Source organism: Cyanistes caeruleus, chromosome 3, assembly GCF_971803275.1.
Source record: "Cyanistes caeruleus chromosome 3, bCyaCae1.hap1.1, whole genome shotgun sequence".
NCBI classification, from domain to species: domain Eukaryota; kingdom Metazoa; phylum Chordata; class Aves; order Passeriformes; family Paridae; genus Cyanistes; species Cyanistes caeruleus.
This window is the reverse complement of record NC_141703.1, coordinates 84,921,627-84,942,780: the sequence shown is the minus strand read 5'-3', so window position 1 is coordinate 84,942,780 and position 21,154 is coordinate 84,921,627. Positions and strand designations below refer to the sequence as shown.

The 21,154-nt window shown below is 46.8% G+C and overlaps 2 protein-coding genes across 11 annotated transcripts in view; one reads left to right on the top strand and one right to left on the bottom strand.

Moving 5' to 3' along the window:
• USP35 (ubiquitin specific peptidase 35) overlaps positions 1–7,146 on the top strand; it is a 41,407-nt gene extending 34,261 nt beyond the window's left edge. For all 7 annotated transcript variants that reach the window (XM_086882320.1, XM_023921872.2, XM_086882319.1 and 4 more), the window contains exons 7-11: positions 401–594; positions 715–808; positions 2,307–2,413; positions 3,212–4,427; positions 5,585–7,146. In XM_086882320.1, the coding sequence (XP_086738446.1) occupies positions 401–594; positions 715–808; positions 2,307–2,413; positions 3,212–4,427; positions 5,585–5,755 (1,782 nt within the window). In that variant the 3' untranslated portion in view covers positions 5,756–7,146. The remainder of the gene's footprint in view (positions 1–400; positions 595–714; positions 809–2,306; positions 2,414–3,211; positions 4,428–5,584) is intronic.
• A 1,751-nt stretch (positions 7,147–8,897) lies between these two features.
• GAB2 (GRB2 associated binding protein 2) overlaps positions 8,898–21,154 on the bottom strand; it is a 93,960-nt gene continuing 81,703 nt past the window's right edge. The window contains exons 6-10 of one of the 4 annotated variants that reach the window (XR_015284890.1): positions 20,773–21,055; positions 19,677–19,767; positions 18,260–18,362; positions 17,288–17,381; positions 8,898–15,694 (exon numbers count right to left, since the gene is read on the bottom strand). Coding sequence is in view for 2 of the 4 variants with exons in the window: in XM_086882323.1 (XP_086738449.1) it covers positions 15,551–15,694; positions 17,288–17,413; positions 18,260–18,362; positions 19,677–19,767; positions 20,773–21,055 (747 nt within the window). In the remaining 2 variants the exon portion in view is untranslated. Of the gene's footprint in view, positions 15,695–17,287; positions 17,414–18,259; positions 18,363–19,676; positions 19,768–20,772; positions 21,056–21,154 lie in introns of all 4 variants that reach the window. The other 3 variants (XR_015284891.1, XM_086882323.1, XM_086882324.1) reach the window with 3 other exon arrangements.

The following is a 21,154-nucleotide window of genomic DNA, read 5'->3' as shown; positions in this document are numbered from 1 at the left end:
TAGCAGAGGAGTTTTGCAGTTGCCCATTATTAATTCTTCATGGGAAAAGATCAGTCATAGGATCATAGAATACCCTGATTTGTAGGGAACCCACAAGGATCATTGAGCTCAGCTCCTGACCCTGCACAGGACAACCCCAGGAACCACACCGTGTGCCTGAGAGCATTGTCCAAATGCTTCTTGGCTTGGTGCCATGACAACTTCCCTGGGAAACCTGTTCCAGTGTCCAGCCAGTCCATGCTGGACGCTTTTCCTAATATCCAACCTAAACCTCCCTTGACACAGCTTCATGCTGTTTTCTTGTGCCCTGTCACAGCAGAGAGAAGAGATCGATGCCTGCCCCTCAGCTTCCTCCTGTGAGAATAGATAATGATTTGTAACACTGATCTCCCTTTCCAAGGCTCTCCCAATTCCAAATGAAGACCGGATTAAACACCTCTTGGGACAAAATGCTTGGACCTCCCAGAAGAATGAGCTGGCCTGCTTCTACCCACGCCTGGCATCCAAATCAGAGACGGGGAAGATTGGGTTAATTAACTTGGGAAACACCTGCTACATGAACAGCATCATACAATCTCTTTTCATGGCTTCAGAGTGAGTTTTTCCTCCTTGCTCCCGTTCAAGACTGCTCCAGGGGGTGCTCGTCACTCCAGCCTTGCATGTCCCACACTGATTTTCCATCTCACAGATTGCATCTCTGCTTTTCTTTCACAGCTTTCGGCATTCAGTGTTGAATTTAACTGAGGGCAACTCCCAGCCCCTGATGACAAAGCTCCAGTGGCTCTTTGCATTTTTGGAGCACAGTCAGGTAATTATTTCATGTTCTAGTTATTTGTTTGGACTGTCGGCTGCGGAAAGGCTCGTCTCCAAGTTGCTTCCTGCCGGCTCTAACGTGCTGATAAGGAGCTGTGGATCTTGGTCGGTTTTTGTAATGGGACAAATTTTGTTTATATGAAGGAGGCTAATTTTGGGAGAGGTGGAGGGGAAACTCCTATCACCCATGAAAGTGGGCTATGTTCACACCAGGCTGCCTGTCTTTAACTTGTGGTCCTCTTGGGCTGGGCTGGGTTGATGTAATAGCTAATGGTTTTGACAATGAAGTCCATTAGGTAATAGTTTACATCTGTGGTCAGCTGAGAAGCCTGTGGTGTGAAGCAGAGGTTTTGTTTCTTGCTCTGCAGGAAGGGAGAAGACTGGAGCAGCTCGCTTATCCCACTGCTGCCCAGCAAAGCACTAGCAATTGGTGAAAATTGTTTTAAAAGTGGTTTTGTTAAAAGGATAATTATAAAAGCCCCCTTAGATTCCAATGGTCTTTGAATCTCTCTGTACGTGAAGGAAAGTAAAATAAAAATAACATCCTTAAACTAATTGTAAACATTTCCATGACAAATATGACTCCTGGAGATACAGCTAGGTCATATCTAATTCCTCTCTTGAAAATGTATCTTTCTGTCCCTAGAAAAACCAGGTTTTGGAAAGCCAGTGAATTTTCCCTTGCTGGGTAGCAAGTCATCCAGGCTTCTCCATTTCCCAAGCCTTGACTGGCAGAGCTGGCTGGTAGCATTGTGGTATTATGTCACTACAGATGACCTGGGGGGAAATATAGACATCCTGTTAAATTTAATATTTGATCATAGAAGAGTCTAGGTTTTGATGGCAGTTTAGAGTGTCTGTGTTCTGTGATGAGCAAGTACAGAAGCATATTTCCTTGCTGTGTGGCTGATGTTAATTTCCTTTCAGTTATTTTCCTTCTTTGGGTTGTTCTTAAAGTTACTTTTTTGCTAAAGATGGGTCTTTTTCCATGTTAATTAGACATCTGTTTCCTAATGACAGCAATTACATTACTGGTAACAGATTACCTGCCTGCAGTGATCAGAATATTTGGTGGAAGTTTAGTGGATTTTTTTTCCTTTTTTTTTTTTTTTTTTTTTTTTTAAGAGGATTTGATGAGAGAGATCCTGATCAAATTAAATGGAGCAGCAAATTAAATTCAGGCTGAATTAAGTAGAATTATCTGGATCAAGCCACTAAACCATTAAAAAATTGAATAATAAACACATGGGTATTTTATAGAAGTATATGTAAAATAATTGAAATTCATCCTTACCATCCTGGCTCACAGCAAACCAAGTGCTGTGCACAGGGATTAGCCTTTGTAGGAGGGGGAAAAGGGACCTTATCAAGCACAGAACACTGTCCTCCCAGTGAACCAGCCAAAAAACGCATTCCTCTCACCTCTCCATCCTCCTGTGTGAATTGAGGAAAAACTGCTAGGATTAAATGCATTTCTTCTGTGTTGCTGCCAGCGACCTGCCATCTCCCCTGAGAGCTTCCTCTCTGCCTCCTGGCCACCCTGGTTCACCCCTGGAGCTCAGCAGGACTGCTCAGAGTACCTCAAGTATTTGCTGGACCGGTATGTGACGAGTGCTGTGATCCCGGAGCCTGGTGACAACAGTGTCCCTAAGCCCCAATGCGATGTTTAGTGCTCACCCACTTACAAACAGTGGCTGAGAGCCAGAGGAGTTGGGAGAGTGGAGGGTTGGGATGGTGAGACTGGTCTGAGGTTCATTAATAAAACCCTGTTTGGATAATTTTAGGGGTAAGGTCAGAACTTAGTTCAACTTGAAAATTTCTGCCTTTGCTCTGAGGACACAAGGAATTCATAAAATTACAGAGTCATTAAGGTTGGGAAAGACCCCTGTGATCGTTGAGTCCAACCATTAACCCAGCACCACCAAGTCCACCACTAAATCATGTCCCTAAATGCCACATCTATGCATTTTTTAACACTTCTAGGAACAGTGATTTCACTACTTCCTTGGTCAGTCTCTTCCAATGCCTGACCACCCTTCCAGTGATTTTTCCTGGAATATCTAATCTAAAATCACCAATCATAGAGATTCACCTGACAAGCCACTCAGCCTAATCTGTAAAATGCTGATTTTTGACTTTTACCTAGAAATATCAAATGTCCCAGTCAGTGGTGTCTCAGTGATCCCTCTAGAAGTGTGGGGTCAGTGGCACATTAAGACTTCAGGTTCCCAAATCCTGTCTGACTCCTTCCCACCTTTTTCCCACAGCATCAGACCCCTGGGTTCAGGCAGGTTAACTGGGATCAACCACTTGCAGTGAAGAACAGGAGCCCTACTTTAGAAACTACCTCTTGGTGTTATATTGATGCATAACACAGCCTTTTTCTCCCCTGCCAAAGATTGCATGAAGAAGAAAAAACTGGAAAAAGGATCTACCAGAAACTCAAGGAATCCAGCTTGATGTCTCAGGCAGTGGAGCATCATTACTTAAACAAGACATTGATTGAGAAGATGTTTGGGGGTAAAATGATGACAAAGATCCGCTGCTTGAAGTGCCTGAATGTTTCGTCCCGAGAAGAAGCCTTCACAGACCTGTCCCTGGCTTTTCCTCCATCGGACAGGAACATGTGTGGGACCACATCTGTTCTACCAGTGGAAGAAATTGGTGCACAGTTCATTGAGCCTCCAGAAAATGCAGGCCAGCTTATGGGCTCTCCCTGGATCCAGAGGAAGGCCCCCATGGCCGGTGACCATGCAGCCCCAACAGTGTCGGTGGAAACATTAGGTTTCCAGGAACCAGGAGAAGCAGCAAATCCCATATGTGGCAATGATGTTGGGGTGGATGCAGCCAAAGACCCTGTCTCAACTTCTGGGGAGCAGGCACATGCTCCCAAGGACTCCAGGTCTGTCCCAGATTTAATCAACTATTTTCTATCCCCGGAGAGACTGACAGCAGAGAATAAATACCACTGTGAGAAATGTGCATCCTTGCAGGATGCTGAGAAGGTGGCAGAGCTGACAGAGGGTCCACACTACCTCATCCTCACACTGCTGCGGTTTTCCTTTGACCCACGGACTATGAAGCGGAAGAAGATCTTGGACAATGTCTCCATCCCTGTGGTGCTCAAGCTACCCATCCTTGTTGCTCCAGAGGAAACTGAGGAGGTTTGCCGGCGTGGGAAGGATGGTGCTGCCCCAGGGAGTGGCTTCATGACTGTCGTGTACGACCTCTGCAGTGTGGTGGTGCATTCGGGCATCTCCTCGGAGAGTGGCCACTACTACTGTTACTCCAGGGAGTGCACTGACACTGTCCCCCATGGCCAGCCCCGGGATGGGGTGCCGAAACAGGCCTCTGACAAACAATTGGACTTTGAAATCCAGTGGTACCTCTTCAATGACACCAGAGTTTCCTTCTCCTCCTTCGAGTCAGTCAGTAACGTCACCTCGTTCTTCCCCAAAGACACCGCCTATGTCCTCTTCTACCGGCAGCGGCCGGGCCGGCAGAGCTGCCTGCTGCATGAGGCTCTGGCTGAGGCTGGCCGCCTGCATGGCGAACTCTCCCTCCACAAGGACTTGATGGAAGCCATTTCCAAAGATAACATCCTCTTCTTGCAGGTAACTCCTGCTGCCGTGCACAGCAGTGTGCGGTCCTGCGGCTGTCCAGCTAATGGGCCGCGTTCCCACCCATCTAGCAGCAACCACTGTCCTGTGGTTAAAATCCTTCAGATACCCACCCACTCCCTGAAGCCAAATCCCTTTTCGTTTTTAGCACCCAGATATAAACAGGTTATAGTTCCTGCACTGAGATTGGTACAAGATATCTTGTGGCTATGCTTGGGGTTGACTTGCTATTGTCTGCTCCTGGAAGCTCAGCCTGAAATTTTCTTGGAAGTGCTTGGGAAAGACAGGATGATGGAATAGTTTCGATTGGAGGGGACCTTTAAAGGCTATCTAATCCACCTCCCCTGCAGGATGAGCAGGGACATCTTCAACTCAGATGCTTAGAGCCCCATCTGGCCTGACCTTGAATGTTCCCAGGGATGGAGCATCTACTACTGCCTCTCTGGGAAATCTGTGCCAGTGCCTCACCACCTTCATTGTAAAATGTTTGTTCCTTACATTCTACCCTTTGCTCTCCTTCCCACCTTCACTCACTGGTAACTAGCAGTTCCTTCCTACCACCTCTGACATTCAATTGACACTCTGAGCCATTGCAAGCAAAGTAGGTTTTTTTTCCCTTTTTCTTTTCTTATGATAGACTCACAGAATGGTTTGGGCTGGAAGGGACAATCCAGTTCCAACCCCTCTGCCATGGGCAAGGACCCTTTCAACTAGACCTGGTTGCTTAAAGCCCCATCCAACCTGGCCTTGAACACTTCCAGGGATGGACATTCACATCTTCCCTGGGCAGATGGGTGAGCTGGGAATACAAACTGGAACAGATCTCATTCATCTGATGGAATTCAATGCTTTCCAAACAAGTGTCTCATATGACATGACCTGCACGTGGGGCTATTTGAGGGGTCCCTCCTCTCCACCCATAGGTGACATGGAAGGGCTGGGTTTGATCGCTGAAGAGCTGCAATGTTCTGCTGCAGCCTTCCTGCTGACCTCTAGAGCACATGGCCTCCACACCCCAGTTTAATTTGAAGAAAGCTCCCAGGGGGAACCTTACAGACCCTTGGCTTCTCAGGGGTGGTGGGAGCATCCCCCCACCTGGGTCTTTTATCTGCTGATATCCTTGTGCTGTTTTTCCCCTTTCCTTCTCCCAGGAGCAGGAAAAAGAAGCGAGGAACAGAGCCGCCTATATTTCTGCCTTGCCGAAATCCCCGCTGTGGTGGAGAGACCTGGACAGGGACAAGGATGATGACAGCTCTTCTGGGGGCTGCAGCCCAGCAGCGGGTGGGGGTGGATCCAGCTCCTTCCATGGACTTGTCTTTTAGCCAACAGCTTAACTCAGATGGGCAGTGTTCATGGGGTCAACCCAAAGCCAGAAGCTTCTCTTCCTCACCCTGATGAGAGTGAACATCTTGGAGGAGGACTTGAGAAACATTTCAATGGAAAAGGTCTCAGGGGCTGATTTGGAGGCACCTGGAGGGTCTCGCTGCTTCCTATGCACTTGGTCTTCATGCCTTAATGTACCTAAGCTAACACAGAGATGAGCAGCTGCTGACAGCTCAGAGAAGTGCCCTTTTGCTTCAGCATAGCCATGTCTTGCCTGCTGTGAGCCATGCCAGCAGCCTGGGGAGGTGACTGGGACAGGCATGGGAAGATGGACCCAGCAGGACCCCGGGGATGGAGATGTCCCATGCACATCCCATCTGCAGCCCTTCCTGTGGCGCTAAGTTGGTTCTGGGACGACTCTGCTCAGTTATATTTCTCTTTAATGTGGTTTGGGAACCCACCATGAAAAGCTCTGAAGGTAGAAAAAAGTCTGAAAAATGCCAAAATGCAGCAGTGCTCATCTGTGAGACAGTAAGCTTGTAAGACAAGCAGTGGCAGGTCAGCCAGGGTGGGTTATGCTGCATTGCAAGACATCCAGAAGAGATTGAGGGGGACAAACCCCTCCAGCCAAGAGAGACTGACCTGATCCAGTTAGGGTTTCTGGGCTCCAGTAAAGACCCATTGGGTTGGTGATCACCTCTGGATACTGTTAGTGTGCACAGCAGGCCAAGACACACAGCTTTTTTTTCCAGATGTGTCTTTAGGATTTGATTAGTCTCTTTCTGCTGCTGTCATTTGATGGCTTTCTGGGCTGGATCTGCCCTTTAAAATACAGGTTTTCCCTTGGGATATCGCAGCAGATGACAGAGCCTCCCTAAACTCATGACCTATTCTTTTTGTTGTTTTAAATGCTGATTTGCAAAGTGAGTAGCCCAACCAGATATGTTATATCAATCCAATATCAATATATACTATGTAAACCAATGTATTATATAAATCAATAATGGGATAGGGGCTCATTCTGATGGCAGATGGCAAACTCAAGCCCCAGGCAGCACATCTACAGGACCACAGCTCCCTCCCATGTCCCTCCCTAGCTGTTTTCCCCTGCCTGCTCCTCCTTCACACCTGTAGTAGAGATTTCTCTGGCTCAAGTGGCAGAGACTTGTGCCTTAGGTCCTAAGTGGAGGGCCTAATCCTGGCCACGGACTATTGGGGTAGGAGTATTTTTAGGAGTGTTTTTGTGGAGGAAAAGGCAAAGCACAGACATTACTGTGGGTAATGTGTGCAGAAAGTCTGCTAGAGGGGACACTTGGGGTCAAGTATCTGGTGTATACCATCATATTCTTTTATTTCCTTTCCTATATATAAATAAAGGAAATTAATTCAACATACAGACTCAGTGTCTTATTGCAGTCTTATTTATGATTGTCTTACTCATTGATATTGAGCTGATGGGTCAAAAAAGAGATGGAGAAGCTGAGGCAGCTATCATCTAGGACATGGGGCAGTCCTGCAGAGTGGTGGCTTGGAAGAGGGGATTGGGCAGAGGTGGAATGGGAACCTCAGTGCAGTGCTATGTGCCCTCCAGAAGATCACAATACTAGTAGCTGAGCCTTGTACATGAGCAGTGCAGTGTGTTTGTTGTTTTTAAGCCAGGTGCTGAGAGATAGTAAATGAAGACCCAAAGCTGAAGTGTCACAGAGAAAGGACAGTGTTTCCTGGTTTTATTAATAGACTTCTACTTATTTCCTGTTCAAAGAGGTTGCCAAAAGTTTTCCTGTTGCTGTCATGCTAGCTCCTTTCTTTATTCTGGAGTATCACCTGAAGGCATTTTCTGTGCTGTTTGCTGTAAGGCGTTTTTGTAGGAGACTGTCTTTAACTTGATGAGATCATATTCTAAGTAATGAAGGCAGATAGTCAAAGCAACATGGAAAATGACTGTATCATAGATAAGCTCTTTCCTGAATGTCTTTTTTCCTGAAGATTTTCTGAGATGAGCAGAGGTAAACAGCATGCAGTTCTCAGGATGGATGGCAGCCTGGAGAGTGTCAGTGGTATAATGAGGTTGAATGGTTTAGCCCCTCTTAATTTCCTCCAATTATTAGCATTAGACTTCTGTTTTGGACTCAGCCAATCCTACTATGTCTTTGAGGAAGATATTAAATATAGTACTGGTCCCAGTACAGATCTTTGAGGAACACTGCTCATTGCTGGTTTGGACACTGAGTCATTTCATTGACTGTAGCTCTTCCAGTGTGGCCATCCAGCCAATTCCTTATTCATCTAATGGTCCATCCATCTATCAAACTCTTCAGTTAAGAGCTAAGAATGTTAAAAGGGACTGTATTAAAGGCCTCACAGAAGTCCAGTATAGTATGAGTGTGGTGTATTACTATCTGTGCAACACCAATTATAGTATATATATATAGTATATCTGTACAGTTTATGCTATGTTGATGGTAGTGTTAGTGTCATTTTTGCATATGACATATTGATAAAGTATATGCTGTAGTATATGTGGACAGTATGGCTTGTTTTGTCTGTCATACATGTCTCTGGGTCAAGGAGAGCCCATAGGGGAGTCCTCAGCTCTTGCTTTGGGATTCTACATGTGCTGCAGATGTGAGATGATGCTACTCTTGTCTAAAAGAGGTGTTAGAGGAGCTGTGCCTAGGGGAGGTGTCTTTTCCCAGTTGTCTTTTTTTAAAATAAGACAGGAACAGGAAATCTTAAAGGGAGAGCTGAACTTTTAACTCTGGAGAAAAAGATTTGTCCTTTTGCTGAGGTTCTCTGGGGGCTTTGGTGTCCTGAGCTGAGGCTCACAGGTTGCTGAGCTGCTGATGGGTGAGGAAGGCAGCATTTGTCCTCACACTGCATGCAGCAGAACAGATATATGGCATGAAATTCAATTTAGCAGCTTAAAAATACATGGCTTGGGCTCTGGTATCAGGAAAAACCCTAGCTACATCCTAAAGGCCCTCATTACCCATACAGAACACTTGAAGCTGGTAGGAGACACGTGGCAAACAGCCTGAGAAGATGCTCTGAAAGCTTTAAAGGTGCTACATAATCAAACTTGATCTGCTTATTTCTTTCCCTGCTATGAATCCATGCTGGGAATCACCAGGAAAATATGTATTTTTATTATCATTCTTTTATTTTCCTGTTGCTTTTCCGTTGCATATACAGTACTTAAAAATGAGATCACCTTCACGTCAGGCATGTACCATGTTTATTAACAGCAAAAAAAGTATTATCTAGGCTTCACTCAAGACTGATTTACAGGATAAATAATTGTTTCAAATTACTTTAAAAAAAACCAAACAACAACCCCCCAAAGAATAAATTAATAACTTAAGTGATTAGCTGTCCACAGTGATTTGAAAACTCAATAACCATTCAAACAGTGACACCACAAGAAGACACATACTGTACAGTTTGCCACAGATTACTCTTGTCCTTCCTTCTACAAATGGAAATCAAAAAATTAAAAATACTCCTCTTTAAGAACAGTCATAGGCTTTGAAACACACAAAACATCCCTGCGAATCGGCTGCTGACGCAACAGCTTCACAGCTGGGGCTCCAACCCCTCCTCGCAGCAGGTTAATAAACAAATGGAGAAAACTACCCTAATTTGACTGGGTCTGTTCCCACACAATGATGCCCCAAGTCAGCGGGGACATGTTGACTTTGCCAAGGGCGGGGTTGAGTGGGATCTAACTACTCTAAAGGTTTGGTCCTAACCCTATGGGATTCATCGACAGGCTCCCTGTGGAGCCCAGGGTCCTGCTCCCTTCCCCTCTCTGCAACGCGGTTCAACCTCCACATCCAAACTGCTCTCATACAAAACATGTTATTTTTCAGGGTCAATGTGGCAGCAGAACACTGAAAACTGTGCAAATGGTATTTCCCCCACCACTCTCACTCAGAAGAAAATCCTGCCAAGTTTTTTTTTCACCTTGGGTAATTAAGGAAGAAGGGGTTTTTAATGAGTTTTGCAGAGTGGGATGTTCCAGTGCTGTGTATGATGCTGGGCATGACAACAGGGTAGCACCACATGCTGCCCAGCCATTGCCTGCAGACTCAAAACAGCTCTTTGCATTATTAGATGTCAACTAATTACAGCTCATGACACATCTGTGAGGTGGGGAAATAAGTACTAAAAACCTTCATTTTACAAGCCGGAGAAAAAGCAGGATACAGAGTTCACATGAACCCTCTCGTCCCACATGAAGTTACGGTGTGGTGTCACCCAGAGAATGACAATAAAAATGATGGTTTCTTATCTCCTGGTCTTGGGGCAAACCTCTCCCATATGGTCAACCCACTGGCCTACAAATGAACCCATTACATGTTAGAAATGGGCTGCATCAAAAATTAAGAGCCTGCTGATTTGGAGCAAGTCTGTTGAGAAGCTTTTTTAGAGATGTAGCCATGGGGCCCAGCTTCTGTTTCAGATGTTACTGGCTGGTGTTAAAACTTGAACACCACGTACCAGGACCAGCTGGCCGTGGGCTGGAAGGGGACAGCTATATTGTGATACCTTGCTACATATCAACTTTTCTCAAGAGTAAACACTAAATCATCTAAACCTGATCAACAGAACAACACTAGGAGTTGTGAACAAGGAGATAAAATTGTGACTACAATGATGAGACACCAAGGACAGGCTGATAGAGGGCTGAACTGCTCCAGGCCAAGGAGGAATCACGATCAAAAAGTGCACGTCTTGACTTGCAAGAGCCCCATTAACAGCTGCAAGATCATTGTGTACATGTGGGAAGGCTGGACAGAGAAGAGACAGACTCATCAGAGGCCCTAAATTGGGTTATTGGCCCTTGTGATTTGATGCTGGACTGGTTCCTCTGATTTCCTTGATGGCTCTTTGACAGCCATGTGTGTTCTCTGGCTGGTGCCAGGATTAGGCTTTGCCATTCCCCCTTCCTGTAGAACTAGGGCTTCTCCATAATCACAGCTCCACTGCATCCATCTCATCTATACAGCATTCCCTCCAGTGGCACACACAGTGTGGGTGTCAGCTTTTACATGGAATGGAACTTTTACATAACCAGGTGGGAAAACACCAACACAGTGCAAGCACGACTTGAGAAAACCATCCTTTTACTTGCCTCCTAGGCCAGAAAGATCAGACAGGACCTGGGAACTATTTTAACATCTTCCATAGGACTGGGACATGGCTGTACCCTCCTCCCCACCCAAGGAGCTATGATCATTGGATAGCCAAAACAAGCCTACTCTTCCTGGTATGCCAAGGTGTGGTGGTGGCATGGGTTTTCTGAGAGCTCTGGATCTAGCCTAACAAATTTACAGATTCAAGCTGTCTCCTAGTTGCTGGAACAGCCTGTCCATGTCCTGGATTACTTGTTCTGGGCCAGCCAGCTCTCTCCCAGGTGCAAGGGAAGGCCCAGTGTGGATTAGGTCTTCTCACTGGGGAGTATGGCCTTAGGGGTTGAGTTGTGTGCCTTGAACTTGGCTTCATGGCCAGAGAAGTGGCCCTGTCCCTGTCTTGGATGTTATAGGGCTCTAGGAAAACCCTTGGGCCCCTTCCCTCACATGGAGGAGTCTCCACTCAACCCTGGCAGCACAGGGTCTCAGTGTGAAAAAGATGCTCCAAGCAGGGTCAGCTATCTGACGTAGACTGGTCTTGAAAAGCTCCAAGGATGAAGATGGCACCTCAAGGGACAACCCTGTAAAACCATGGCACTGCTGCCCTATGAACAGCTCACAGAAGCCCCTCAGCAAGATGTCCCCAGCATGTGCTGGTCTCCACACATTTCTTGTAGGGTTTCTCCAGCCCACCTCAGAGCTGGGTGAATGGACCAAGCATGCCTGAACACCAGAGCACAGGCATCACAATGGCAGGATGAACCCTTTGAGACTGAAATGCTCAAGGGCGGTGGAAGCTCCACTCCCACCATGGCTTTTACTGAGCATTCCACAACCCACAATCTCCGCATACCTGACTTGAGACTCAGGCCAAAGGAGCACATGGTGAGAACCTTAATGGTAAATGGTAAACCCCCCTGCCTTCTCTCGTCCCAGCCTCATTTTCTCCCATATCTCACCCTTGCCAGTGACTGGTGGCCCAGAGTTCAAATCCATCCCAGTTAGCTCCCAGACAAGCCAAGCCTTCCCCACCTTTTGTTTCCAACTCTGCATTTGGCCCCATCTGCCAGACTCTCAGCTTTGCCCTGGCACAGTCTGTGCTCACACATTATTTTCTTTCGCCAACTTGAGACTAAGACTAAGCCTGGCATCCATTTAGAGCTGGAAATGTTATTTCCCACTGAACACTCAAATGCCAGTTCAGAGCAAATCAGCTCCAAGGCAGCTCACACATCTCATCAGGAACGGTGTGCAGCATTTGCACACTCACAGCAAGGGATACATACTTTTGGAGACTTTTGCCTTTAAAACCATCTGCTTAGTCATTTTCAAGCTTGGGAAAAGCTCTGAGCCATGGACCTGGTGCTTCATGAAACTAAATATTGAGGTCATGATGCTTTTCCTAGAGACAACCCTTCTTCATGAGCACACACACATGCAAGCACATCCCTTTTCTAAATCAGACCACAGAGCTGTAAGCAGGCTCTGACGTGAAGGCTCAAGCCAGTTTAATTTCAATTAAAATGAATAATTTGCAATGTTCTCAGTTTCCTTAAATACCTATTTCTAACAAAGGAGCCTGTCATACTTGAGAATCCAAGTATTAAGTGGATGTGATAAACTCAATGCCTTCAGGACAAAGTTCTTGGCAGTCTGTGTAATTAAAGCAGCTGCTTTTCAATATGGTTTAAGACTAAATACTGCACAAACATTAATCACCAGGGACTGCTGTAATCAGCTTGGCAATCATCATGGGTGACTGTTTCCACTGAAGCCATTGATTACTTAATGTTTTCAGGGGGGGTTGATACAGTCATGTCTATATGGCACAGAGTCTGTGGGCTTCTGCTTAGTTTGGTGGTGTGGTTTGCTTGGTGCTTTGCAGGGGAAATGCTAGAGGAATGTATCTGTTTCAGTGAAAACACAGAATTCACTGCAAAGCAGAGAGAGGCCAGCAACCAGCAGTTGTTAAGTAGCTACTTTTGGGCTGTTTTAGTCTGTAGTCTGCCAAATGAAATGGACCAGTTACTGGGGATATTCATGAGAGCAAATTACCAAAACACAGTGAGCCTGGGAAAAGAGCTATCCCATGCCAGTGGTTGCCCAAAGAACAAAGACATTTGTGAAACGTGGAGAAAAAGGACTAGTTTCTCCAGTACCACAAAAGGCTTTTCCAGTCTTAATTAATGCCTTGGATTAAATGTGGGAGTGGGCACTGGATGCACCTAGTCCCAGTGCAGAAGCACAGGGTGCCCTCTCAGCAAATTGCATTTAAACCCACTGTGCTCTCCCTTTTGCCACTAAAGCTAACAGCTTAGAAGAAGAAATAGGAAAAAATCAGCTTCCTAGCAGAGTAACATTCCTTTTGGTGAAGATGGGGAGCTCTCTCCCAGATGGGTGAATGCACACGTTAGTGGGCTCTGGATCAAGCCCAATGCTTAGTCTCCCCTGGGATGCAGAGATGAAAGGGGCAATAGAAATATGAAGTACTGCATTCTAGTCTTAGTTCGCCATTTCACCAGGCAAGTGTGCAAGCCCCCAAAAGGGGGCCAATGGCCCTTGAAGGCTGTAACACACCCCCTGACCTTCAGAAAGCATATAACTGTGCTAAAGCTTCCCCTTTGAGGCTTTGGGGGTTTTCCCCTTCTAAAAATAGTAATTACTATTTTTAACATAAACATTAAGATATCTTCTTCATCGTTTCTATAAAAGTCCAACACTTCAATGTCTTAACAAGGTTGCCAGAGCTTTTCCATTAACATCCCTCCCTTTCATGGCATGTGAGAAGAAAATACAAAATGGTGTTGGAAGTTCAGGACTTATTTTACCAGCACACAGCAGCACACAGCCCTTAAAGGACTGGTATCCTATCCCCATGTGGGTCACACCTGGCCCTTTCCAAGCTCAGACCAAGATTAAGCAAACGTGCTAATGCTTAAGCATTAATAATCAATATAACTTGGTGGTGTTGCTGGAACACAGAGCCCACAGCACTGGGAGGGGTTCAGCTTGCAGAAAGAATAGCTCCAGCTATTTAATAAATATTATTACCTAATCTTTCTAATGTCTCCTTCACTTGGCTCTTGGTTTGCGGTCAGCCTGTTTATTCGTGTCAGCGCTTGCTGTCTGGCAATCAGGCTGCTCCATGGCAATCATTAGTTCTTCCTGTTTTCATGAGGTCATGAATTATTATCTCTGTATTAAACTGTCTCGTCCTTCTCTCTGTGCTCAGCAGCTGCCTGGTGAGCGATCCCAATGGATGTGTTAAGGATGCTGGCAAGGGACAACGGCAGACTCCCACCCATAATTAGAGCACAGGGTCATTAATGTCAGCAAGCCCCACTTCTGTGTTGAAGAAACATTGCTGAAGATGAGGGGAAAACAGTTCGGCCTTTTGCACCCTCCACAAACCAACCACAATGCTACCTTAAAGCTCACACTGAAACGCCCTGCCCTGACTCTCCTGACCAGCCTCTTCCCAAGCTTATGACCTCACCATCAACCAACATTTCAATTACTCCTCTTTCTCCCAAGAAACATTCCACCAGACCTCCTCACCCAACCTCTGCAGTACAGCACCTGCCTTCTCCCAGTCCTTGCAGCAGCCTTCCACTCCCTTCTTGTCACTCATCCTTGTGCCAGTCCACATACACAGGGTTTCCAGAGCCTCCCTTCCCCCCTCATACTCAACCACAGAGCTTCTCACAATGGCCATGATGTAGGATTCTCACTCTATGGGCTTCTTTTGGTGCCACAAAAGGCAAATTTTGGGTTTTAGGGTCAGACTCACAGGAACTGGTTTTAGATAGGCAGTGGGTCAGTGCTTAAATTCTGCCTTCCAAAGCCAATCCCTCCAGCCCCTTCCAAAGCCATTCTCTCCAGCCCACTGACTTTGAGAGATGATGGGAGAATATAAACAGAAGACACCCCAACAAACTCATGTGAGCATGTGATGGCGTGTATGTGTGTGTATGATGGGGCAAGTTCTGGGCTCCTAAGTGAGCTCAGTGGGATGGTGTGGATGCTCATCAAGCTCCTGAAGGTTAACAACCCCAACCAAAACCTCGGGGGCTGTCCAGCCAGGAGGAGAACAGCCTTCAGAGGTTTTGAGCATATTATTTACAAGAGACAGGACAACAAAAGTGATTTCAAAAGCAATGGTCCTTGCTCAGTTTTGGGACTGGGAGGAGGCAGAGAAGAGGACAACCATAAGGAGTGGAGAATCAGAGCTGGGGAAGGATATCCTATGGGAGATGCTGCAAACCTGCGTGGCATGGTTTAGGGTAAGATGTGGAAGAAGATGGGGAGAGATGATGCAGTGTTAGCACATACAAGGTGGCTTTAATAGCTGTTAGGAAAAGATGTGTAGGGTGAAACCTGGTATTGCTAAGTCAAAGTTCCTGGATAGTGCATCCAGCAGCTAAAGCACAAACCTAGCCACCGAACATAGTTGGTCTTTATCACCGGCAAACAGTATCTGCCAAGTCTTCCCCTGAAACTAAGTTTTGTTTTGTTTTAAGAGAAAAAAAAAAAAAAATGACACCCCCTCCCCTCCACAGACAAGTCTTAGAAATCCAGCCCAAGTGGATATGGCTGCCCAGCGGGGCCGCAGCTGGGGAAAACCAACAGGACATTTTCCTGTCTCGCTGCCTGCCGCAGGCACTACTGCTTCGTGCTCTTGGCAGGCTCCGAGGACTGCCGCACATCAGTCCACTCCTGCATGGTGCTCTGAAGCGCCTGCGTCTTCTCCTTGTCCACTTGCACGTAGTCAACCTTCTCATCTGAGGCGACCGATGAGGTGGAGGGCTGTGGGGAGGAGAAACAGGGCACCATCTGGTCACTCATCAGCTCCCTGCTCTTCCCTCTCGCTCCTTTCTGCAGCAGCACCGCGGGCGCCACAAGTCCACCAGCACCATCCCTGCTTTCTTGTAGACTCCACTCATCACCCTCCCTCTAACCTCCCAAAGACACTTGGATGAAGGATTTCAGTCTGCTCTGCCTCTTGCTGTCATGAGACTGCAGTGCAATGGGAGGGTAGAAACAGCATGTGGGTCTCTAACTCCTTGCAAACTTTGGGACATGGATATTTGGTCGTAATCGTGTTCTCTAACTGCTGATTTTTTGAGTTCAGCCTTACATCTTGCTCATTTTCTTATAAAGAACTCCAGAACTCTTAAGAGATATACATAAAAATACCAGCTCTGTACCTTTTAGCTGTACTGACTCTACCCACCTACGGCACTGGCTCATTTTCATCCCCAAAACAACAGGTATGTTTGCAGGGTCACCCAAGAGATGTGTTTAGAACAAGGAGATAGTTTTTACCATAGCTTCTGGAGCCCTGGAGTCTCTTCTGACTCTACAAGTACTTCAGAGGACCTCCATCTGCTTTTAACTGGAGCTGGAAAATGCTTTTTATTGCTCTAAAATCACTTTTCCAGCATGGGATATAATTTAAATGTGCGATACTTACAGAAATATTGCTGGGCAGAAAGAAACCATCAAGGGACAACTGTCAAATAGTAAAATGACTTAACCAGTGGGATGTTTTGCCTAGGAAACAAGGTGGTGTTTGAGAGAGAGGCCAAATCACAAGTGGTTGCCACAAAGGTTTATATAACCCTTGTCCTTCACCTTTCAGATGCAAAATCCAAGTCTGGTCTTGGAGGACCTGTTGTTTTGAAGGAGGCAAAAACCAATTCTGATACTTCTTGAGATTACCTCCTGACTGTTTCAATATATAGTCTCCAGCTTAATTTGTGGTCTCATCACCATCCCTGAACCCTGCGCATCCATGCTTCTGCTTTGCACTTCCAGCAAAGCTGCAGACATGCAAGAGAGACTGAGTTTGACCCAGAGTAAATATAGCAGTGGGTCACAGAATGGTTTGGGTTGGAAGGGACCTTAAAGATCATCTCATTGCTACCATGCCATGGGCAGACACACCTTCCACTAGACCAGGTTGCTCTCAGCCTCATCCAACCTGGCCTTGAAGACTTCCAGGCAGCCAAAGCTTCTTTGGGCAGTCTGTTCTGCCTCACTACCCTCACAGCCAAGAGTTTCTTTCTAATATCTAATCTAAACCTGCCCTCTGACAGTTTGAAGGCACTACCCCTTGTAGTGTCACTGTATGTCCTTGTAAAAAGTTCCTCTTCCAGCTCGCTCGTAGCCCCTTTAGGCACTGGAAGATGGTTTAAGGTCTCTCTGGAGCCTTTTCTTCTCCAGGCTGAACAATCCCACCTGTCTCAGCCTGTCTCCACAGCAGAGATGCTCCAGTGCTCTGAGCACAGAGATTCTTGAGACCACAGTCCGGGGCTTTGGACCATGCTGTTGCCAATGTGCACAGAAGCCCTTAGAAATGCATCACTTTTAATCAGAAGTTTATAAAAGCCCCCTTACCTTCCTGTGTGGCCCTGGTGAGCTTGGCTGGAAGTCCAGGGCCAGGTAATCCACACTCCCCGAACTCTTTTTAGGTGCTGGGCTGTTGGTACCACTAGGAACAGGAGAAGCAGAAATGGGGTTTTGCTAATGCAGGGAAGAGACAGGAGAGATAATGAGGATTAAAATGGGAAGGAAGAAAGGAAAAAGGAAATTAACACAAAACCAGAAATGAAGCATGTTGGAGGCACCTTTAAAAGATCCTGGGGATTTGCTCACCTGCCACTGGGACAAGGATGTGCAAGAACTGCTGGGATACTATACATGTTGTATATTGGGCTGACAAATATTTCAAGCTCATGCTCTTGATTTCATGCTTCACAGCAGCTCTGCTGCCTTTCTGCTGATTTGATTCGTATGCCTGACAACAGACGTGGGCTTCAGCATTTCCCAGGAACCACGCCTCAGAGAGGCCGGGCCAGCTCTGGGATCTTCACTAATCACAACCATGCTGCACACAGCACAGATTTCCTCTACCCTATTAGTTACACAGCCTCAAAAATATGCTTCAAGTCAGTAGCTTCACCAAGAGAGACAAAATCCCCTCCCTGTAAGCAGTGCCACTCCCTGCTGCTTCTCTGATAGCCCCTGGTCCCAAAGAAGCATGATGTCAGCAGCTATTAGGGGAAAAAAAATTGAAAAAAAGCAACTTTAATTAGGAAAATACACCCTGACAGTCCATATAAATTTTTATCCCCTCTTAATTCCTGACAAAGTAGGCAATACATGTTTCTGCTCTCATACACATTTAAAACTCCAATGAGACACGTCGTTCTCAGAAGGAAACACCCTGTTTTGTGCATTTAGGGATGCACATAAGGAAGTACTGCACACAGTGCTATCTGAGCACGTCATGAGCTAGGAATGCATCTGCCGAGCTGGGGAAAGTACATGTCCTGCCAGGACCATCTGTCTTAGCTGTGGGGCCCTTACCATGGCCACGTAGTTCTCCTCGCTGTCTCCCGAGTCAGTGCTGGTGATGCTCTGGGAGGAGACAGGGCGACAGTACTGCAGAGAGCCGGCATTGAAGGTCTGGCTGCAAGAACAAGGGTTGATGTGTTATTGATGGCTTCAGGTCCTGCTTGTCCTTCACCAAGGAGGGATGGGACAGGGCAGCCCCTGATGCCTGCAACCATCACTGTGATGCAATCTGGGCATGAAGAAGAGCTGGTGGCATTGAGGCTCTCCAGACTGTCCTTTCCATGGGTCGGAAATTCCTGGGTTTGGTCTCCTCAATTTTTTCTTTCTAGAATTTTTTAGCAACACTTTGCTTGCTGTGTACCCGTAACTCTCCTGCTCTCATCTACACAAATCAGATTCCACAAACTCTTTCATCTCACAGGAAACATTCAATTGTGGAGGATGGAGGGGCAGCCTTGGTAAAGCCTCTCACCTCCAGCCTCACCACAGCTACAGGATTTGTTTACCGTACAGGTCTTATCCAAACTTTTTGCCGGAAAACAAATCCTCTGAGGAATTGTCTTGCTTTCAGCTGGCCAAATCTAATTACACCGAACAAAATAATGAAATCAGCTTCTGGCATTAAAATGTGTGTCTCAAAAAGCTATTCGTTGCCTTTCAGTAAAGCAGGGTCATATGATTAGCTGATAGGGGAAAAATCCATTAGCTTCTCCAGGGTCAGACCTCTTGTCAATCAAAGCCTGCTTGCTGCTTCCCAGCGCAGTGATTTCAGCACACAGCACTCATGCCCTGCAGTCAGTCTCCACACAATCCAATTTATTAGAGGAGTCATAACAGCCAAGCTTTGCTTCTGCCTTTTACTGGACAACATCAGACCATGAATTAGTAGCAGAGCTGAATTGTGTGAATCCTGTTATTTTTGGCTGGCAGACGTAACTCTGAAGTGCTTTGGTTTAATTTTGCAGACTTCCTTCAGGCTAAGCTTTGCTTTCAAGGCAATCAAAACACAGCTTGGTCAGACCCTGAGAGTCACCCTATGCTTTGAGACAACAGTGGGGTTTTGGGGGGGATAGCTTGGACGTGCAATCATGCCCCCCACACAGCGTGGCTGAGTTGGTCTGGCTCAGCTGCATCATGAATCATGGTAGACCACAGGTCTCAGGTCGGAGCCATGGCTCTCCAGTAGTGGTCAGATCCCAGAAACAGGAAATGTCTTCAAGGGATCTTAATTAGCTTGTTAGCCACATGCTGGACTTCCATGTGAAATCCCAACCGAAAAGAATTTATCCTCCTGCCACCAGCTGTGATGTGGGGAATATTTAATCCATGGCAAAAGTGACAGCATGCCTACATGTGGACACCAGTGAGAATGAGACCAGAAAGCTGCTGTTGGAGCAAAGCAAGAATTCATCCCCCAGCCATTACTCACGTTGGCCTGGACCAGGATTTTGTGACTGGCGATTTGAAGGGAAGTTCATCAATGACAGTGTTGTTCCTCAGGTCCAGCGGTGATGGCTTTGCTGGGGAGGGAAAAAGACTTTTTTCAGAGGCAGCTTGTTCCTACAATTCAGCATCCATGACTGGCATGAGAGTGTCCCCAACAGATGGTTGATTACTTCCCATTTTACTGATCGGCCCCCCAGCCCTCCCTGCTGATGACAAATACTCTGAACCAGAACTCCTGTGCTCATTTACACCAGAACTGGGAGAAAACAGTGAATTTCTCCCTCTGCTCCACAGCCCCAAAGTGGATGGATGGTCCCAAAAGGGGAATGTGCCTTCCAGGGAATGGAGATATGCTAAAAATGCCCAAACCCCAAAACCATTCATTAGATACCTGCAGTAACTAATGCATTAGATAGGGGCAAGACCAGGCTCTGCCAGGCCTGAGATGCCTCTGTGTGGAGTGGTTTCCCATAGGAAATGGGAAAGAACAAGGTAGTGTGAAAGCTTTTCTCATTATGGATGGTTCATTAGGTGGAAGAGTGTTACACTCCAACGCCAGTCCTTAAACAGAGTGTTCATGGGGTTGGGTGGTGTCACCCTAGAGATGGGAGCCCTCATCCTCAGGATCTCCTTGGCCACCTGTCAGACAATGGATTAGGGAGAGATTTGGAGAATGTCAGCAAAGCCCTCAAGGAAAAACTGCCTGGAACCAGCCAGTAGGATACTGTAGGAAAAATTTGTGTCATCTGAACACAACATTGAGACTTCTGGGGTGGAGCACAGGGAGGGGTGCAGGCCAAGGGGGTGAAATCCTGCCTGTGACATTCATTTCCTGTAAAGGCCTGGAAGGGTTTGAGATGGACTGCTCAAGCACCATGAAAGCTACACTTGCACTACAGAGCTCCTGAAAGAGGAAGGGGATGAGGGGCATCTGAAGGTCTGACTGTACTGGCAGTAGCAAAGCACACCCCACCCAGGACTGGACAAAACTTTACAGATCTAGTCTGAAGTATGAAGAGAATAAAGAAGGGAAAAGAAGATCTTCATGGGAAGATCTGTGCACAACCAACTGTTCTTACCTTTTCGGTCGGGTTTGAGGTTGCGGTTGACTGGCGGGGGCTGAATTTCACTCAGCCGTCTGTGGCACTGGGCCACGGCTCCTCCTTTATGCACGGGAAGGGTGGCTGAGGACAACCCCACCAGGTCAAAGTGATGCGGCCCAGGGCTCATGGGGATGTAGAGATTTTGGGCATTGTCGTTGGCTTTCTCAGCGTGGATTAGGGGCGAGGAACCAGGGTTCATGGGGACGTAATTGTCCTCGGAGTCGGTGCTGTGGGAGCGGGCCACCGCTGCCTTGGCCTGCTGGGGGACAAGGGGGAGGATGTGCTGTGAGCATCAGGCACTGCTCAACGCCGTCCACTACAAACCCTTCATTTCATCATAACCAAACAACACCTGAGG